General features: G+C 30.7%; 1 protein-coding gene across 1 annotated transcript; it reads left to right on the top strand.

Moving 5' to 3' along the window:
• The first annotated feature begins 251 nt into the window (after window positions 1-251).
• Window positions 252-10,519, top strand: LOC129914347 (UDP-glycosyltransferase UGT5-like). The gene is made up of 2 exons (XM_055993546.1): window positions 252-607; window positions 9,126-10,519. Exons 1-2 carry the CDS (start codon window positions 370-372, stop codon window positions 10,439-10,441), a joined length of 1,554 nt encoding a protein of 517 aa, XP_055849521.1. The 5' UTR covers window positions 252-369; the 3' UTR covers window positions 10,442-10,519.
• Window positions 10,520-19,262: the final 8,743 nt, after the last annotated feature.

The raw sequence follows: 19,262 nt of genomic DNA, 5'->3' as shown, positions 1-19,262 counted from the left end.
ATTTTCACCAATACCAACTGAATACATTTCTTGTTGATAGTAATTTGTTTGACCATGATAATGTACTCCCTATAAAAAAAGAAATAACATAGCGTCATTAATGTGTGTTCAAAATTTTTGTTTAACACATTTGAGTCTGAGTATGAACAAAGATGATAATGATAAATAAATTATTATTGTTTGATTGTAAACCCCCAAGTTCTAGACAACCGTCGTTTTGGTTTTCAACTATTTCACATGAAGTGATATAAATCAGTAGTTCACTGCTTTCGATTGAAAGCAGATCGTTGAATCGCCTTTTAAATTTTGTGTTCTAGCTCGCACTATTCTAGAGTGTTTGGAGAAAACTTCCTCAAATAATTTATCAAAATGAAGTGGGCAGTAATTACTTTACTACTTGTGGCAGTAATTGCATGTGCAAATGCGTATAAAATTTTGGGTGTCTTCCCGACCATGGCGCGATCCCACTTTTTTGTTGGGAGTGCACTCATGAGAGGTTTGGCGGAGAAGGGTCATCAAGTGACTGTAGTTTCACCGTATCCAGCAAAGAAACCGATTAAAAACTACCGTGATGTGGTCACACCTAATATTCTGGAAGTGTGGAAAGGTACCTACATATATTGCAATCATTATCCGCTGACATCATACTGCGTGTTTATAATTTATTCGCAATCTGTTGAACTTAAATAATTACTAGCTATCTTCAGTGGAACTCATTGTTTGTTTGGTTAGATTAAAAATGAAAAAAAAACAAAAAAACAGCAAAGCAACCGGTTTCGCGTATTGTTTTTTTTTTTGTTTTAGAATGACAAGCAAAAATTTGCCTTTTTTTGTTTTGATGGATATTGTTTGCGTGTCGCTATCGAACATCCATGGTCCATTATTTTTTTGAAGCACTGAGTTGGTACGAACTGACCAAAAAATATTTCAAAAAACCTAAAACAAAAGTAAAAGTTTGAATGCATTAAGTAAAATACTTACTACCTAAACCCATACATTTTTCCAGTCTTTATTTAATGAAAGACAACTGTGTTGAAATTTTAAAAATCGTAAGATTACACTGCTCGGCAAAAAACAAAAAAAAATTCAAAAAAAGTTTACTTCAAATCTGCTTCAAAAAACCATAAGTTACCTTAACCACCAATATTTTGAGATATCATACACTTCTATGTCAAATATCTTTTAGAAAAAATAATTTAAAAAAAAAATATATTAACATATTTGAGACGATAGAATATGGCTTTTGGAGATTTTATAAGTAGTTTTGTAAACAAAAAAAATTAACGGTGATGAAATTCAAAGCCAAAAGTACCAAAAAATCGCGTTTTTGACCTGTTAATATTCAAATATTTCGAAAACGTGACCTGCCAGTGAAATTTTGACTTCAGTTCGGAATCAGCACATACAAATCCTTTAGAAATGTATGGTTTGGTTCAAGCTCTATTTTCGTTGCCGACCAGTGTTATTATTGTGACAACTTTGTTCTTTAATTTGTTCAACCACAGCTATTATGATTATAAAGATATCCAAAAAAGTGATTTTTTCATGTAATTTCCAAAGTTTTTTTTTTCAATTTCCAAAGTTTTTTTTTAGTTTTTAATATTTCACTTAGAAAGTGTATTTCCAATACAAATTTTTGAAGATATTCGTATTGCATTTTTCTCAAAAACGGCACAAACGATTTAACAAAACTTTTTCTGAAAAAAAAATCAAACAGTGGCAACATCGCCTTGCCATTTTTTCTGAAAAATGACATATTGGTTATTTTTGTATATCCGGAATAGGGTGGACTGATTTTATTCAAACTTTACAAGGTTAACTGAAAATTTTAAAAGTATTCGAAAACAACAGTAACACAAGAATGTGTTTTTCTATTACTATTACAAGTGTTTATTTGATGTCTATGTTCTCACGTATTATAATTGATACTTAAGATTAGATACAATCTTATTGATATCAAAATCAATTTTCTTTGTTGAAACTTATCATACGAGTACTTTCTTCTTATCTTGAAATCTTAGCGTCTTTTAATCGTTGTGTAATTAGTTTAAACATGACCAAGCAAATAGATTAATGCCAAAGTCAAAGATATGAAATTGTACATAAAAACACCACAGTCTTGTAAAAATTGTGTGATATTCACGAGTGAGTTTCATACTTCAGATGTGTTAATCTGTGTTAATGGTAAATTAATTTTACTTTTAATATTCCCGAATGCTTACTAAATTAAATACACACAAGCTTTAGTTAAAAGGTTTTAATGAATGCAAATTTTGTATAACAAACATTTTTGTTCCTTGAAGTTAACAATAATTCTGAGATTTCTTAGATGTCTAATTCCAATTCTTGCAGTTGACAGAAATATATCGTTTCTTTCTTATGACTGGTACTGACTGATCCTTTGGTAGAAAAGGTTTCGTAATGGTAAAATCACTGATCGCCCGGCATAATAAGAATTGCTCTGGTAAAATAACGTTTCTCCAATAAACTCAGATAAAATCTAGTGTTTCCCGGATAAAATCATGAAACGTGTCAGTAAAATCATTGTTTTCCCCGGTAACATGACAGGTTACTCCGGTAATATCACAGATCCCCACTGTGTGCGCCTTTTAACGAAACTCCCATTTCATTCATAGTCTTGTAGAAAAACAGTAATAGTTCAATAAATAAAAATATTGTCAACATTTCCAGCTTCCTCTGCGAACGACACTGTTGTACATTTTATTTTAAAACAAAAGCATGTCATCCCGCTTGCTGTGTTTTTGTGTAGGTTTTATCTCATTGAAAAATAAAATGAACGACTGGTCGCAAGTACATACTTGCTCTTATGAAAAAAGTTGTTTCAAAAAACTTAAGTTCTAAGCTATTGCTTAGCAGAGTTGTAAAAGATTGCAATCTTTTTTGAATGCAATCTTTAATGACTTCAATCAAAAGATTGCATTCATTGACTTACACTTGAGACTTAGACTTCAAATTTTGCAATCACCAATCATTTTCCATGAAATGATTGCAATCTTTTTTTTACCCAATCAATTGACTGCATTCAAATGATTGCAGTCTTTTGGGACTGCATGCAGTCTTTGCATTCTTTTTGCAATCTTTCCATTCCTTGGCAGTCTTTTGCATTCATTTGCATTCTTTTGCATTCCTTGGCAGTCTTTTGCATTCATTTGCATTCTTTTGAATTCTTTTGCATTCTTTTGCATTCTTTTGCATTCTTTTGAATTCTTTTGCATTCTTTTGCATTCATTTGCATTGATTGCAAAATTTGAAGTCTAAGTCTCAAGTGTAAGTCAATGAATGCAATATTTTGTTAAAATTGTGTAACTGAATGTTAAAGACTGCATTCACAAAAGATTGCATTCTTTTACAAGCCTGTTGCTTAGATATTAATTGTAACTTGAATTAATCTCAAAGACAAAACTTGAATTAGTATCAAAAAAATTTTTTTTTGAAAATTGTTAGAGCTCTTTTTTTAATAGTTTTTATTTGTATAAAAATAGCTTTTCAAAAAATTTTCAAAAAAAATGCAATAAATTGATTTTTCAAAAAAAAAAAAAAAAAAACAATATAAAATTAAAACAAAAAATAAAAAAATTGTGTTTTTCACAAATTTCGTTGAAACAGATTAGCATAAATGACATGTATGTATGTATGTTCCTTAGTAGTAGAGATTTATTTTCCTAAGTACGTAGGTACATACATACATATATTTTTTTTTAACGAAGAAAAAAATAACAAAAATAATAAAAAATAATTTTTATTTTATATTGAATTATATTTTTTTTTAATCAAAATCGTTATAGCCGTTTTTGAGAAAAACAACATTGAGCAGTATGCATAAAAGGTAGCATATGCTTTTACTAGTAAATTTTAATAGTATTTACTACTTTCCATATGCATAAAAAATATAGTAAATGCTGGAAAGGTAGTATTTACTAGAAGAATAGTATTTACTAGTTTTGGATGAATTTTTATAGTAAATACTGGTTTTGGTATGCATAAAAAACTAGTACGAACATTTACTTTCTAGTATTTACTGCTAATTTTTCAAGTTTCTAAATACCAACTTGAACATTTACTAGTAAAAACTTTCTCATGTTAAATGCCAACATCATCAGTCGCGACTTTAATTTCAAAGCAATCGGTTTGCAGAGGATTTATTTCGAATATAAAAATGGCAGCTTTTTTTCAATTTAAGATCTGAAAAAAAATTATAAACAGCGAAGAACGCCCGCTAATGATCGTCATTATTGCTAGACAACCTTTTCTGAAGAAGCTCCTGTTGCGTCCTCAAAAGTTTTAAGTTTTCCAGAAGCATAAAACGGTGAAGCTCACTATTAGTGAGAGAAATTGTTTCTTCGGTCTCCTGTTCCAAACGCCTTTTGCGTTTTGGTGCAGATGCAGAAGATTGGTTAGCAGGCGGCGGCGCTAACTCTTCTTTGTCCCCTTCTGCGCTACTTGAATAACTACTTCTTTTTCGTTTCTTGTTAAGTCAAAGTAATGCAAAGTAAAAATAGCAAAGTAGATTCTACATTTTAGCCGAGAAAAAATTCCCATACAAGTTATCGATAATTTGTATGGGATCCATTTTAGCTCAGCTAAAATTTTTCGATAATTTGTATGGGAGCTAAAATTTAGCGCGAACTGCGTACCAGGCTTAAGCGTATAAAACTCCTTAACCGCATTAAACACCAGTTGTTATTATCAACAAATTGTAATACAAAAAATTGGTTACAAAAGAAGAAAATTATAGAACGTTAAAAATACAGAAAAAAAGCAACAGCATTTATGTAGGTATCTAGTATATACTATTACTTTCAGATGAACTAGTAGTATTTACTGGGATGAATCCAGGATTTACTACTAGTTTATACTAGCTAGTAGAAACTAAGGTTTATGCATACCGAATGCAGTAAATACTATTAGTTTCAGCTTCTACTAGTAGTACTAGTATTTACTATAAACCTTTTACTACTAGTAATTACTTTTTTATGCATATGCCCCATTATTTCTAATTTTGATCGTATGAAAACTGTTTAGAGTCAGTTGGCGTAAGTGCGCGCACTTTTCACTTTAAGGCAAAATTGTGAAGATTCTGTAAGAGATAGCAGAAAAAAGTTTTTTACATTTGATAAATATATATTTTGGGAACAAGAAAACACAAAAACAAAGTTATTTAGTTTAAATATTTCATATGATTAAAAACAAAAACCAAATGAAGTCGAAGTGCTCACTCTTGCCCCAAAGTCAGGGTAAGATCGCGCAAAATCTTGGGTAAGAGCGCGCACATAATTTTAATAGGAATCTTGACAGTTTACGGTAACTAAATTTCTAAAAACTTAATGTTATACTTAGTTAAACATAACTTTATTTCCAAGTTTTCACTAAAATGAATGAAAATATTAAAGAAAAAACAAATTAAGTTAAAAAAACTTGAACTTTATTTGCAAAATAAAACAAACAAACAAATATTTCTAACTAAATTAGAAATCTATGGCCTTTCTTTTTTGGAATTCAGGAATAACAGCCTTCGTTTCTCAAGATTCAAGTTACAAATATTTCTGTGTTATTAAAAAAAGAAAAATTTAATATGGGGAGAAGTGCGCGTTCTTACCCACAAAAGGACTGCGCAATTTTACCCACAAAGGTACTTTTTTTTCTATTTATCAAAATTATAATAAAACAAAACAAAATCTAACAAATTTTTGACTTAAATCAAATATAAATATGCATAATTCAAAAATCACTTATTGACGTCTTACTAAGCGCTGATTTCCTCATTTTTGGTTTTAGTTTTTTTTTTGGACACAGCTCGAGAAATAAGCAGTGCGCACTCTTACCCACTGAGCGATCTTACCCCAAATGACTCTACTGTCGTAATTTCAAGTGTGATTGTTATCTCGAATTCGATTTTTTTTTTTATGACTCATAAACTTGCCCTATAGTACCAACTTATATGGCAATTGCAAGTACTTAATATGCAAACAACCATGTGTTAATCACGCACCAACACCGGTTCGTATCAAATTTGTTTTTACTTTTTGATCAGTGTTTACCTTCGTCTAGGCCTCTGACTAGATCTTTTCTTCGACAAGTCACATAGCTGCGTTTATTGCTGCTACATTCATCAATTTGTTTGTAATTGCATAGATATTAAAGCGATAATTAATTGTATTTAATGGCTCATTCGGTTCCTAATATTTGTTTGATACAAAATGCACAACTTATTCGTTTGAATTTAATGAACTTGCAAATTACACTGGTCAACAAGGTTTTTGCCACAAGAACCAAAATATACTTTTCTAGTAGTTTTTTGGGTGTTGAATCCGAATCTGAAGTCAGAATAAAAAACGTAATTTTTGCAGTTTTCGAGGTTATAGTTTTATGTGGAGTAATTCATTATGAATAAATTTGTAACGGTGCCTATAAGAGCTAGTTTTATTCTTTCAAAAAATGTTTAAATCTTTCCGATATCTCCTTTATTGCCCGAGATATTTAAAATTTAAGTAGCGGTCTTTGAATCAGAAACAACACTGGCCAACCAAATTAAACTTTTTTTGCCACAAGAATCAAAATATACTTTTCTGAAGGTTTTTGGGTTGTTGAACTCAAATCCTTAGTCAGAAAAATTCTATTAGCCTTCGTTCTTGAAATATTACCGATTGCAAAAAAAGGGTTTTTTTATAACGCTTATATTTCAAGAACGGAGGCTAATAGAATTTTTCCGATTGCGGATTTGAGTTCAGCAAACCTTCAGAAAAGTATATTTTGGTTCTTGTGGCAAAAAAGAAGTTAAATTTTGTAGACCAGTGTTATTAAACAAAGTTTAATGTCATTAAAAAAATCGAAAAATAATTAGTGCAAAAATATTGAAGGGTAATTTTTTGTACATTCTGTTTTGAAAAGAAATTAGGAAAGTCATTGAAGCTCACGATGATCATTTCGATTCCTTCCTTCAGACTAAAGTACTGGTAAATAATCAAAAAAATATTTGTGAATGTTTCAAAATAAAAATAAAGTAAACAACTTCCTAAAACAAAAAAAAAAAATCTTTTCGAATTTAGATAAAAATAGCCAAAAATAAAATAAATTATAGAATCTAATCTATAATGAAGGTCAACAATTTCACCATTGCTGATTTTGTATGCATTCAACCATCAAACGATGATCTCACACTCTGAAGTTTAAAGTTTTTATTTTGTCTGATATGTGAATTGTGAAGAGCATATTATTAAGATAAATAATTATCTTATCACTTAAATTATTATTATCGTCAAGACAACAAAATAATACTTTATTATAATACGGGTGTCTTTCATTCAAGTTGTATTAATTTATTCTCACTGATAATATTTGTTTATTGATGATAATGATCTGCAAAATTGAAAATATTTCTAGTTGCTAAACTAAGTCAAGTGGGCAACAAATATTTATGTACAAATATTTTTTTTTTTTATTAAAATGACTTCTGATGTCACTCAAACACACTTAAGAACTTTGAAAAAATGTTGTTTGGTTCGTTTTTTAAAAAATGCTGTCGAAGATTGTAGTATTTGTTATTAATATTTTTATTGACATAATTTTTGTTTTGCAAATCAATTCAAGTAAACACACACGAAAACCTCTTAACCTTTGAGCTCTTGAGCTCTTGAATATCTGCTTAAGATAATAATATGAGGAAGCCTATTATGAATTAAGATAATATATTCAAATAGATACGTGTTTTGTACGAGTTCACATTAATAAAAAAAAAATAAAATTAGAAACCAATAAATCAATTGAATGATAAATAATACATAATTGTTTTTGAATAAATAATGATCTTTATGGAAAATCATTTTCACTAATAGGTAGCTAGTAGGTAAAGGCGTGGCATAAGTATTCGCATGAATAAATGTTAAAATCAATTCAAAACGACTATTTTAACTTCCGATATGCATATAGAAACTCTTATGTCAAGCTATGAAGTCGTAATGAATTTTAAACTTGCGACATGAGATTATGAAGGTTAACGATGATTTATTTTTTATTCCCTTTAATTAACAAATTTATGTTTCACCATTTTTCAAATACTTAGAAAAAATTTGTTTGTTAAAAAAGTACGACTATAAATTTGTGATTATAAATTGTAATTGGTGCAATAGGCAACAGATCTGAAATAAACTCTTGGTTTTCAGTTATGAACAGAGCTTAAAGAGACCTTTGTTTTGATGTCTCATGATAAATATGGAGAACGTTGCTTTTTTTTCGAAAATTTGAAAAAAAAAATAATAAATTTGTAAATTTTTAAACTAAATGCATAGGCCTGTTCACTGTGAAAATTGCTAAGAATGTTAAAGTTTTTTATGAACTTCGTTAAAGAATAATTTTAATTGCCTAATTTTATCATTATTTTTAGAAGAAAAAAAAAAAACGCTAGAAGGATTTTCATTAAAATTTTTGTGTGTAAAATAACAAATAAGACCCAACTCTGGAAAAATGTTTTTTGTACCGTTTTTCGGTACCTGCAGAACCCTTTTTTTTGGTTTCTGAATATCTCGTACTCAACGACTTCAACAAAAGTGTTTAAGTAAATGTAATATGAAAATTTTGGAAACTTTTCAGAAAATATATTTTTGAATAAGTTTTGAAAAATGTTTAAACATTAATTTTTTTTTTTTGAAAAATCAACTTTTTGAAAACGGCTTGGTGAAATATTTTGAGATTTCTAAATATACATATCGTCGGTCTCATAAGGAAACCTCGTATGTCCACCTTTTTTTCGAAAATGACTTTTGAATGCAATACTTTTAGAAAATATGTCAGCGAAGCTACCCAGAAAATTTGAAGTCATTTCGAAAACTCTAAAAAGACTTAAATTCAAATTTTGTAAAGAACTTTACTCCGCAACTACTCTGTTGTTTCTCTACTCTTTTGTCTCTCCTGTAAAAATTGATTTTGGGAGTTACGAGGTTTCCTTATGAGGCCGACGATATGTACTTTAACTAACAACAATAAAAATGTATTTTAATTAAAACCATTTAGAATCTTTTTCAACCTAAAGAATATTTTTTTTTTCTAAACTTATTTTTCAAAAATCATAATTCTAATATTAATAAAATTTTTTCACCTTTTACTTTTAGCTCGCGCTGATAACATAATAAAAATACGTGACCAAACCATCATGCAAGCTTTCATGGGAATCTACGACATGGGAATTGAAATCACCAATAGTACGTTAGAAGAACCTTCACTCAAACAACTTATGGCTTCAGGTGAAAAATTTGATGCCGTTGTCTGTGAGGTTTTTGTTAGTGAAGCACTTTTTGGTCTTGCTGAACATTTCAATGCACCACTTATTGGATTGAGTACTTTTGGGGCAACCCAATGGAACACTGATCTCGTTGGATCACCATCACCTCCATCTTATGTTCCTAATCCATTCCTGCCTCTAACTCATGAAATGTCACTTTCTGGAAGAATCTTCAATTTAGCTGTTACCACCATGGAGCATGTGTTCTTTAATAACTTTTACTTGCCCAGACAACGAGATCTTTTTAAGAAACATTTCCCAAATTCTAAAAAGGGATTGGACAACATCCGCAAGGATACCGCCTTAGTTTTGTTGAACGCTCACGTTTCACTCGGATTTCCAAGACCTTACATGCCAAATATGATCGAAGTTGGAGGCATGCACATCGAACGTAAGCAAAAACCTTTGCCAGCTGAAATGAAAAAGTTCTTGGATGAAGCTAAAGACGGAGCTATTTTCTTCTCGATGGGTTCGAATTTGAAGAGCACTTTGCTTCCTGCTGAGAAGCGTGATGCAATTCTCAAGACCTTTAAATCACTTAAACAACGAGTTATGTGGAAGTTCGAAGACAAAAACTTGCCTGGAAAGAGTGATAATGTCCTTATTAGCGACTGGTTCCCTCAGCAGGACATCTTGGCTCATCCCAATGTAAAATTATTCATCACTCATGGAGGATTGCTAAGTACGACTGAATCAATTTTCCTCGGCAAGCCTTTCATTGGAGTTCCAATGTTTGGAGATCAATACTTAAATATGGCTCGTGCTGAAGCCGGTGGTTATGGTATTATGGTTGACTATAATGAACTTACCCAAGAGACCTTCTCTGCTGCCATCAATAAAATGCTTAAAGATAAAAAATACGAAGAACGGGCAAAGGTTATTTCAGAGAGATATCGTGACCAACCATTGGAACCTTTGGAACTGGCTACATATTGGGTAGAATACATTGCTAAGCATAAGGGTGCACCACATTTACACTCAGCTGGTCAAGAATTGAACTTTATTCAGTATCACAATCTTGATGCAATGATCATTTTGTTTGGAGGAATTTCGGTGGTTTTAGTTGTGGTATTGGCAATAGTTTATAAGCTCTTAGCGATGTTCCTTGCACCAAGGAAAAAGATGATTAAGAAGAAGAAGAATTAAATGCAGGGCATTTTGTGCTTTATGATTTTTTTAAGTAGAATTTAAGTTTAAATCGAGAATAAAATTGAAAAAAGAAAAGTTGTTTCTTTTAAGTATAAGAACTTTTAGCTAGAAAAATCACAATTGGCAAGTAAAGGTTTGTATATTTTTATCAATTAATATATTCATTTTTTTTTTTTAATTTGTAATTATTAAACGAAATTAAGAAAAACTAAATTTGGATATAAATAACTCAGCAACCAGATCTTCATGGAACTTTTGGTTTTCAGTTATGAATAGAGCTTAAAGAGACCTTTCTTTTGATGTGTCACTCGAAGGATTTGGAGGGAATTTTCCAAAACGTTTATTTTTTTGCATTTTTTCTCAAAAATCTGAAAAAATAAATTTGTAATTTTTTTTTACCGGAATGCAAGACCATTTCACTGTGAACTCATATCTGTAAACCAAAACTTGTTTCGAGACTTTGGTCAAAAGTTATCGGCTTCGGAATGGAAGGAAGAGAAAGAAAAAAAATGTTTGGTAGGAAATATCTCAGGAACCAGACCTCTTAGAAACTTTTAATTTTCAGTCATGAATAGAACTTAAAAAGACCTTTATTTTGATGTATCACTGGATGGATTTGAAGGAAATTTTTGAGAATAGAATTTTTTTGTCAAGGGGTTAACCTTGATTTTTTCTCGAAAATCTGAAAAAAAAATGAATTTGTAATTTTTTACCTTAATTCACAGATGTTTTCAGTGTAATTTCATATCTGTAACCCAAAACTTATTTCGAGATTTTAGTCCCCAGATATCTGCCTCCAAAATAAGATGAAAATATATTTTTGGATGCAAGAAAAATTACCAGTGCCAATAATTTTTGAAAAAAAAATTAGTAGCGGCTAAAGGGTGGTGAGAAAATTTAGGATAAATGAGGAAAAATAAATTGCCCACAAACAAATAGGGGGAAGGTGGGTGGGTGATTGGAAATGTGTGGTGGGTGTCAAAAATCGTGTTTTTTTTATTTAGAAAAATGCAAAAATATGATTTTTTAGGTTTTTATTGTTATCTTTTCAAAAATGGTTGGATTTTAACAAAACCTGGTTAAAACTACTTTGTTATGTTTTTTACCTAGATTAAATGTTTTTTTTTTTGATCAAAAAGTAAATTTTTTGACTTTTGATGAATTTAATTTTTAAAAAATCATGTGTGCAATTCACACGTGGTAGAAGTGAAACCTTAAAAAATCATTTTTCTTGCAAAAAAAAAATAGAAAAAATCTACGTATTTTTATCTTCTCACGCTATTAAATCCATTTTCTTCCCTTACAAACTACACCATCTGAAAGCTTATTGTCTTTGTTCAAAATATGTTTATCGATCAAGTCTATGAGACATCTACAAAAAGAGCTAGAATTTTTTAAACTCGATGAAATTTCATCAAAAAAAGCAAAAACACATTTTTTTTTGTTCTTATGCTATTAAATCAATTTTTTTGTTTGAGAACCTGTAAAAAATTTTATACCATGTGAAAGCTTATTGTTTCACCTTGTATAATGATTCATAAATCTTATTTCAAAGATGTCTACAAGAGAAGTTAGAATTTTTTAAAGTCAACCATGTCGAATTTCCAGACTGAGATTACGGTACTTCCTACACTGGTAGCTGGTCATCGCCAACAGATCTCCACAGGTGTTTTGAGGTATGTTTCAATTTTTTCAATTTAAGATTGTGTAACTTGTAGAGCACGTACCGTTATGTGTGATATATCAAATAAAAGGTTATGGTTTGTGTATAGCTTTGTAATACTGGCAGGGCAGCTGCTTGTGTAATCAATTTTGATTGAAGGTTTTGAATGAACAACAACAACTTGTGTGTGTTACCACCAAGTTCATAGGCTGGAGTTATAGCTATTTCACGGGGACCAACCCGATCATCAGACTCCTTTCAGTGGTGCTAAGTCGCTTATGTTCAATTAATTTTGAAAATTGCCCGAGCGAGGCTTGAACTCACGACCTAGCGGTTGGGAGGCCGACGCACTACGCATCGCACCACCGCTGCCACTTGAGAATTCATAACCCCGAACAGGTTTTCCAATTATCAAGTTTACTTGAACTGACTAGCATTTTTATTAACTCACACAAGTCTGCTATTGTTCATTCGGTTTCTTTCTCTTTTTTCTCCAACTCTTATCGTATGACAACAATTCGTTGTTCGTATACAAGGAGGGAGATGAGCGGAAAGAGGTTGACACTAGTCAAATTTTTAATTCATTATTAGAAATGGTTTGTGTATAGCTTTGTAATACTGGCAGGGCAGCTGCTTGTGTAATCAATTTTGATTGAAGGTTTTGAATGAACAACAACAACTTGTGTGTGTTACCACCAAGTTCATAGGCTGGAGTTATAGCTATTTCACCGTGAAATAGCTATAACTCCAGCCTATGAACTTGGTGGTAACACACACAAGTTGTTGTTGTTCATTCAAAACCTTCAATCAAAATTGATTACACAAGCAGCTGCCCTGCCAGTATTACAAAGCTATACACAAACCATTTCTAATAATGAATTAAAAATTTGACTAGTGTCAACCTCTTTCCGCTCATCTCCCTCCTTGTATACGAACAACGAATTGTTGTCATACGATAAGAGTTGGAGAAAAAAGAGAAAGAAACCGAATGAACAATAGCAGACTTGTGTGAGTTAATAAAAATGCTAGTCAGTTCAAGTAAACTTGATAATTGGAAAACCTGTTCGGGGTTATGAATTCTCAAGTGGCAGCGGTGGTGCGATGCGTAGTGCGTCGGCCTCCCAACCGCTAGGTCGTGAGTTCAAGCCTCGCTCGGGCAATTTTCAAAATTAATTGAACATAAGCGACTTAGCACCACTGAAAGGAGTCTGATGATCGGGTTGGTCCCCGTGAAATAGCTATAACTCCAGCCTATGAACTTGGTGGTAACACACACAAGTTGTTGTTGTTCATTCAAAACCTTCAATCAAAATTGATTACACAAGCAGCTGCCCTGCCAGTATTACAAAGCTATACACAAACCATTTCTAATAATGAATTAAAAATTTGACTAGTGTCAACCTCTTTCCGCTCATCTCCCTCCTTGTATACGAACAACGAATTGTTGTCATACGATAAGAGTTGGAGAAAAAAGAGAAAGAAACCGAATGAACAATAGCAGACTTGTGTGAGTTAATAAAAATGCTAGTCAGTTCAAGTAAACTTGATAATTGGAAAACCTGTTCGGGGTTATGAATTCTCAAGTGGCAGCGGTGGTGCGATGCGTAGTGCGTCGGCCTCCCAACCGCTAGGTCGTGAGTTCAAGCCTCGCTCGGGCAATTTTCAAAATTAATTGAACATAAGCGACTTAGCACCACTGAAAGGAGTCTGATGATCGGGTTGGTCCCCGTGAAATAGCTATAACTCCAGCCTATGAACTTGGTGGTAACACACACAAGTTGTTGTTGTTCATTCAAAACCTTCAATCAAAATTGATTACACAAGCAGCTGCCCTGCCAGTATTACAAAGCTATACACAAACCATTTCTAATAATGAATTAAAAATTTGACTAGTGTCAACCTCTTTCCGCTCATCTCCCTCCTTGTATACGAACAACGAATTGTTGTCATACGATAAGAGTTGGAGAAAAAAGAGAAAGAAACCGAATGAACAATAGCAGACTTGTGTGAGTTAATAAAAATGCTAGTCAGTTCAAGTAAACTTGATAATTGGAAAACCTGTTCGGGGTTATGAATTCTCAAGTGGCAGCGGTGGTGCGATGCGTAGTGCGTCGGCCTCCCAACCGCTAGGTCGTGAGTTCAAGCCTCGCTCGGGCAATTTTCAAAATTAATTGAACATAAGCGACTTAGCACCACTGAAAGGAGTCTGATGATCGGGTTGGTCCCCGTGAAATAGCTATAACTCCAGCCTATGAACTTGGTGGTAACACACACAAGTTGTTGTTGTTCATTCAAAACCTTCAATCAAAATTGATTACACAAGCAGCTGCCCTGCCAGTATTACAAAGCTATACACAAACCATTTCTAATAATGAATTAAAAATTTGACTAGTGTCAACCTCTTTCCGCTCATCTCCCTCCTTGTATACGAACAACGAATTGTTGTCATACGATAAGAGTTGGAGAAAAAAGAGAAAGAAACCGAATGAACAATAGCAGACTTGTGTGAGTTAATAAAAATGCTAGTCAGTTCAAGTAAACTTGATAATTGGAAAACCTGTTCGGGGTTATGAATTCTCAAGTGGCAGCGGTGGTGCGATGCGTAGTGCGTCGGCCTCCCAACCGCTAGGTCGTGAGTTCAAGCCTCGCTCGGGCAATTTTCAAAATTAATTGAACATAAGCGACTTAGCACCACTGAAAGGAGTCTGATGATCGGGTTGGTCCCCGTGAAATAGCTATAACTCCAGCCTATGAACTTGGTGGTAACACACACAAGTTGTTGTTGTTCATTCAAAACCTTCAAAAGGTTATGTTATCAGCATGCGTATTAAAGTTAAATCAAATTTGTATGTGCACTAGATCAAAAGATATGTGTTAGAAAAGAACATTTTTTTACCGTTATCTCCGAATGTTGAATATGAAATTAATTGAAATTTTGTACAATTATAATTTATTTAATTACCTATCTACAGTACAAATTTCATTCATCTATTTATTAAAACAAAAAAGTTATAACAAGTTGAAGTCGTGTCGCGTTTTCGTTTCATCTTGTTTCAAACCACTACGATACTAAAGAAGTTTTCACTTCAAAAATAGCCTATTTTTCAATCAAAAAGTTACCGAAAAAATTTTAGATTTTTGAAAAATTTGAAATGCAGTCATTTAGATTAAAACCTTTTATTTAAAATTATGTAGAAAAACTATACTTTTGTTTTAGAAAATATTGAGAAAAAACCCAAAAAATCGTATTTTTGCATTTTTCTCTATATTTTTGAGGTTATACAGGGTGTCCCAAAAGTAATGGATCAAACGAAATATGCTGATAGGCCAACTTTAGGGCTCTCAGAATTTAGTAACTTGTTCATCCCAAATCCTTACGGTTTTCAATTTAATGCAGTTTTTGTGAATTATCGAAAAATCTCGACTTTGCAACAGTATTTTGCTTCCTCCGGTCATAATTGATTTTTGTTTTTTAAAATTCTTTCACTAAAACATTGGCTAATAAGAATAAATAATTATTTAATCAAAATATTTTTTATTTCATACGCCATTTTGCTGCAAATTAATTAACAGTTCCATGTTTTATAAAAACTCAATTACTTAATTTTTTTTCAGAGCAACACACTGCAAAAAATTTGTATGGTGTGACACAGGTTAATTACTTTAAAAACTTGCCGTGTTATTGCACTTTTCAAAAATGTATAAAAGTTTCCAAACTTGAAGTTAGAACAAAAGATATTACAATTTTAATGCAACAAAACAGGCCTTTTCAGAGAAAAATATAGTAGAGTAACTAAAGCAAATTATTAGGGAACCCGGCCGAACAGCTCTGATTTTGACGATTTTTTTTTTCAAACGTAGGTAATTAAAAATACTTTAAAGTCTATAGATTAAAAATTGCCGATGTTGCCGTATTGTTTTTTAAAATTAAAATTAATTTTTTTTTGAACAAAACCATTTTTTTTGCTTAAATTTCATAAAACAAATGATAGCAAAGCATTCTCTAGGTAATTTAAGGAAAATAAGTATAAAGGAGTAAGGGACAATCTTCCATCGTTTAAGCGATAAATGCAATTTTCTCACAGTCTGACTTCAAACACAAAAAAAATATTTTGAAAACAACGGCAACACCTACAATATTTTAAAATACATTTTTAAAAAGCCAGAAGCTCATTCTTATCTCTTAAATTTAAATCCACTAAATTTAATCAAGACTTTTTGAAAAAATGGTCCTCAAACTCAGAATTAAAAAAAAAAATGTTAAAAAAAAAAATTTAAAATGACTTTTTTCCAAACTTTTTCTAATAAAATATGAATTTATTTTAAAAAAAATTTTGGCCATAAATATTATCAGTTGAATTCCGAAGAGGAAAAGGTAATATATATTACAGTTTAAAAAAAAATTAAAAATTACTTCAATTTCAATGGGTTTTTTTGATAAAAACTAAATTTTTGAATTGAAATAATTGATTTTCTCAAAGACTTTGGTAAATAAGAACTTTAAATTTTTGCTATTTAGCTTTCAACAGTAAGGGTTATTAAATTAATAAAAAATAATTTTATATTTAAAAGTTGAACTTTAAAAAAAAAATAAGTTAAATTTTTTTCCAAAACTTCTATTCAAAAAAGTTCTTCGAAAATAAAAACTTTTTAATTTTTTTCATAAACCGTAATACATATTGACATTTCCTTTTATAATTTCAAATCATAATAAATGTGGCCAAAAAAAATTGAAAAAAAAAATGCTTTTTATATTACGAAAAAGTTTTAAAAACCACATGTTAAGATTTTTTCAATAATTTTTTTTTCAAGAATCTGAGTTGAGTTACCATTCTTTCAAAAGTCCTTAATTCAATTAACTTAATTTTAATTTTACAAATATGACTAAGCTTCTGGCTTTTTAAAAATGTACATTTAAATATTGTAGGTGTTGCCGTTGTGTTCAAATATGTTTTTTTTGGGTTTGAAGTCAATTAATAAGAAAATTGCATCTATCGCTTGAACGATGAAAGATTGTCCCTCACTCCCATATATTTTTTTTCCTTGAATTTCCTAGACAATCTTTTGGCATCAATTAATTTATGAAATTTAAGAAAAATTTTTGAAAAAAAAAATTTTTTGTTCACAAAAATCTTCAATAAAATTTAAAAAATCAAAACGGCAACACCGGCAATTTTTAATCTATAGACTTTAAAGTATTTTTAATTACCGACGTTTGAAAAAAAAGATAATCAAAATCTAAGCTGTTCGGCCGGGTTCCCTAATATTGCCAATTTTTGAGCTTTAGTTACTCCACTAATAACAAAGAAAAATAAACACAGTTCCTCGACTGTTGTTTGTTTATTTCTTTTTGAATAAAAGCCTCGATTTTTGTTTGTTATTTTGCTCTGAAAACCCCTGTTTTTTTGCATTAAAATTGTAATATCTTTCGTTCTAATTTGAACTTTGGAAATTTTTATACATTTTTGAAAAGTGCAATAACACGGCAAGTTTTTAAAATAATAAACCAGTATCACACCATACAATTTTTTTTCGGGATGTTCCTCTCAAATAAAAGTAAGAAATTGAGTTTTTATAAATCATGGAACTGTTAATTAATTTGCAGCAAAATGGCGTATGAAAAAAAAAAATATTTTGATTAAATAATTATTTCTTATTATTAGGCAATGTTTTAGTGAAAGAATTGTAAAAAACAAAAATCAATTATGACCGGAGGAAGCAAAATACTGTTGCAAGGTCGAGATTTTTCGATAATTCACAAAAACTGCATTAAATTGAAAACCGTAAGGATTTGGGATGAACAAGTTACCAAATTCTGAGAGCCCTAAAGTTGGCCTATCTGCATATTTCGTTTGATCCATTACTTTTGGGACACCCTGTATACAAAAAAAAAGTTTGAGTAAAAGTGGTAGACAATTTAATTATCTACAACTTTTGCATTTAATTTTTTTCGATAGGAGGTCTACTTTTGACAGAAATCGTAAAAAATCACGATTTTTGACACCCACCCCACTTTTTCGCCCACCGATCCCCTTTCCCATAATATGTTTGTGGGCAGTTTATGTTTCCACTTTCATATACCATTTATATCCTAAATTTTCCCACCACCCTTAAGCTGCTAATAATTTTTTCAACTTTTGCCCTCTGAAAACCGGATTTGGCACTGGTCTATCAGTAGGTATAAACATTTAATTCCCCCTCTATAGTAAAAAAAAAAAAAGATATACCTACATTATGCTACATGGGTAAGATCAAAATCTATTCACTAATTCAATTAAAATCAACTTTTACTCGGATGTCAAATCTGATTTCATTACTTTTATTATACTAATTTATTATTTTACGAGTAGTCGCACTTTAATTGAGGGAAAGGTAACGTTTCATGTTTTATGAAAACAGCAAATTGATCCTAAAAATAGGGCTCTGAAAAATTTGAAAATCACAATTTTGCTTCTATTTTTTTTTCAATTTTCTAAGAAATAACAAAAAAAATGTTTTTATCCCCTTTTGAAAAGTTATTCCTACATAATTTATAAACTTAAGTTTTTGAAGAATCTCAACTCTTGTATTAACATAGAGTGGCAACCCTAGCAATACTTGAATAATATATTTCACAATTTGTTGTTGTATCTAGACTTAATAGCTGATTTTAGTCCTTGACTTTAGTCGCAGATTTGAATCAAGAGATTTTGGTCGTAGATTTTAGTGGTAAATTTTTATTATCAGTTTACGATTTTTGTGTTTTTAATTTACTTTATATTTTTTAACTATATAGTAGATTTTTATCAGTATTGCTTTTAATTAATAAAAGCAACAATTTTATCACTTGATAAATATCTAAATTTTTGATTACTTTTAGGAAAAAGAATAAATTAATAATCTTATCCAAAAATATGTTTCTAAGATCATGATAAAATAAATTTCAGATTTTTTTTCTTCTTTACTTCATTTTGGGTTTTATCGGGCATATTGATTGGTATAGTCCATGAAATCCAGGGAAATCTCACCCTAATAATGGAGAGATAAGCACATTTTGTAACTGATTTGATTTTTCGTTTATAACTTTTAGTTAGTATTTCGCTTTGCATTGTGTAGAACAAATCGTTCTTCTTTTTTAATAAATTTAAAAAAAAAAACTTACTACATTTTGTTTTA

The sequence above is a fragment of the Episyrphus balteatus genome, chromosome 3 (assembly GCF_945859705.1).
Source record: "Episyrphus balteatus chromosome 3, idEpiBalt1.1, whole genome shotgun sequence".
NCBI lineage: Eukaryota > Metazoa > Arthropoda > Insecta > Diptera > Syrphidae > Episyrphus > Episyrphus balteatus.
Note: the sequence above shows the minus strand (reverse complement) of the source record. Positions and strands in the feature narration are given on the sequence as shown.

Coding starts and splice junctions, on each gene's coding strand:
- LOC129914347 (XM_055993546.1), top strand. CDS start 370: ATGAAGTGGGCAGTAATTACTTTACTACTTGTGGCAGTAATTGCATGT. Junction 608..9,125: donor TATTCTGGAAGTGTGGAAAG/GTACCTACATAT, acceptor TTTTACTTTTAG/CTCGCGCTGATAACATAATA.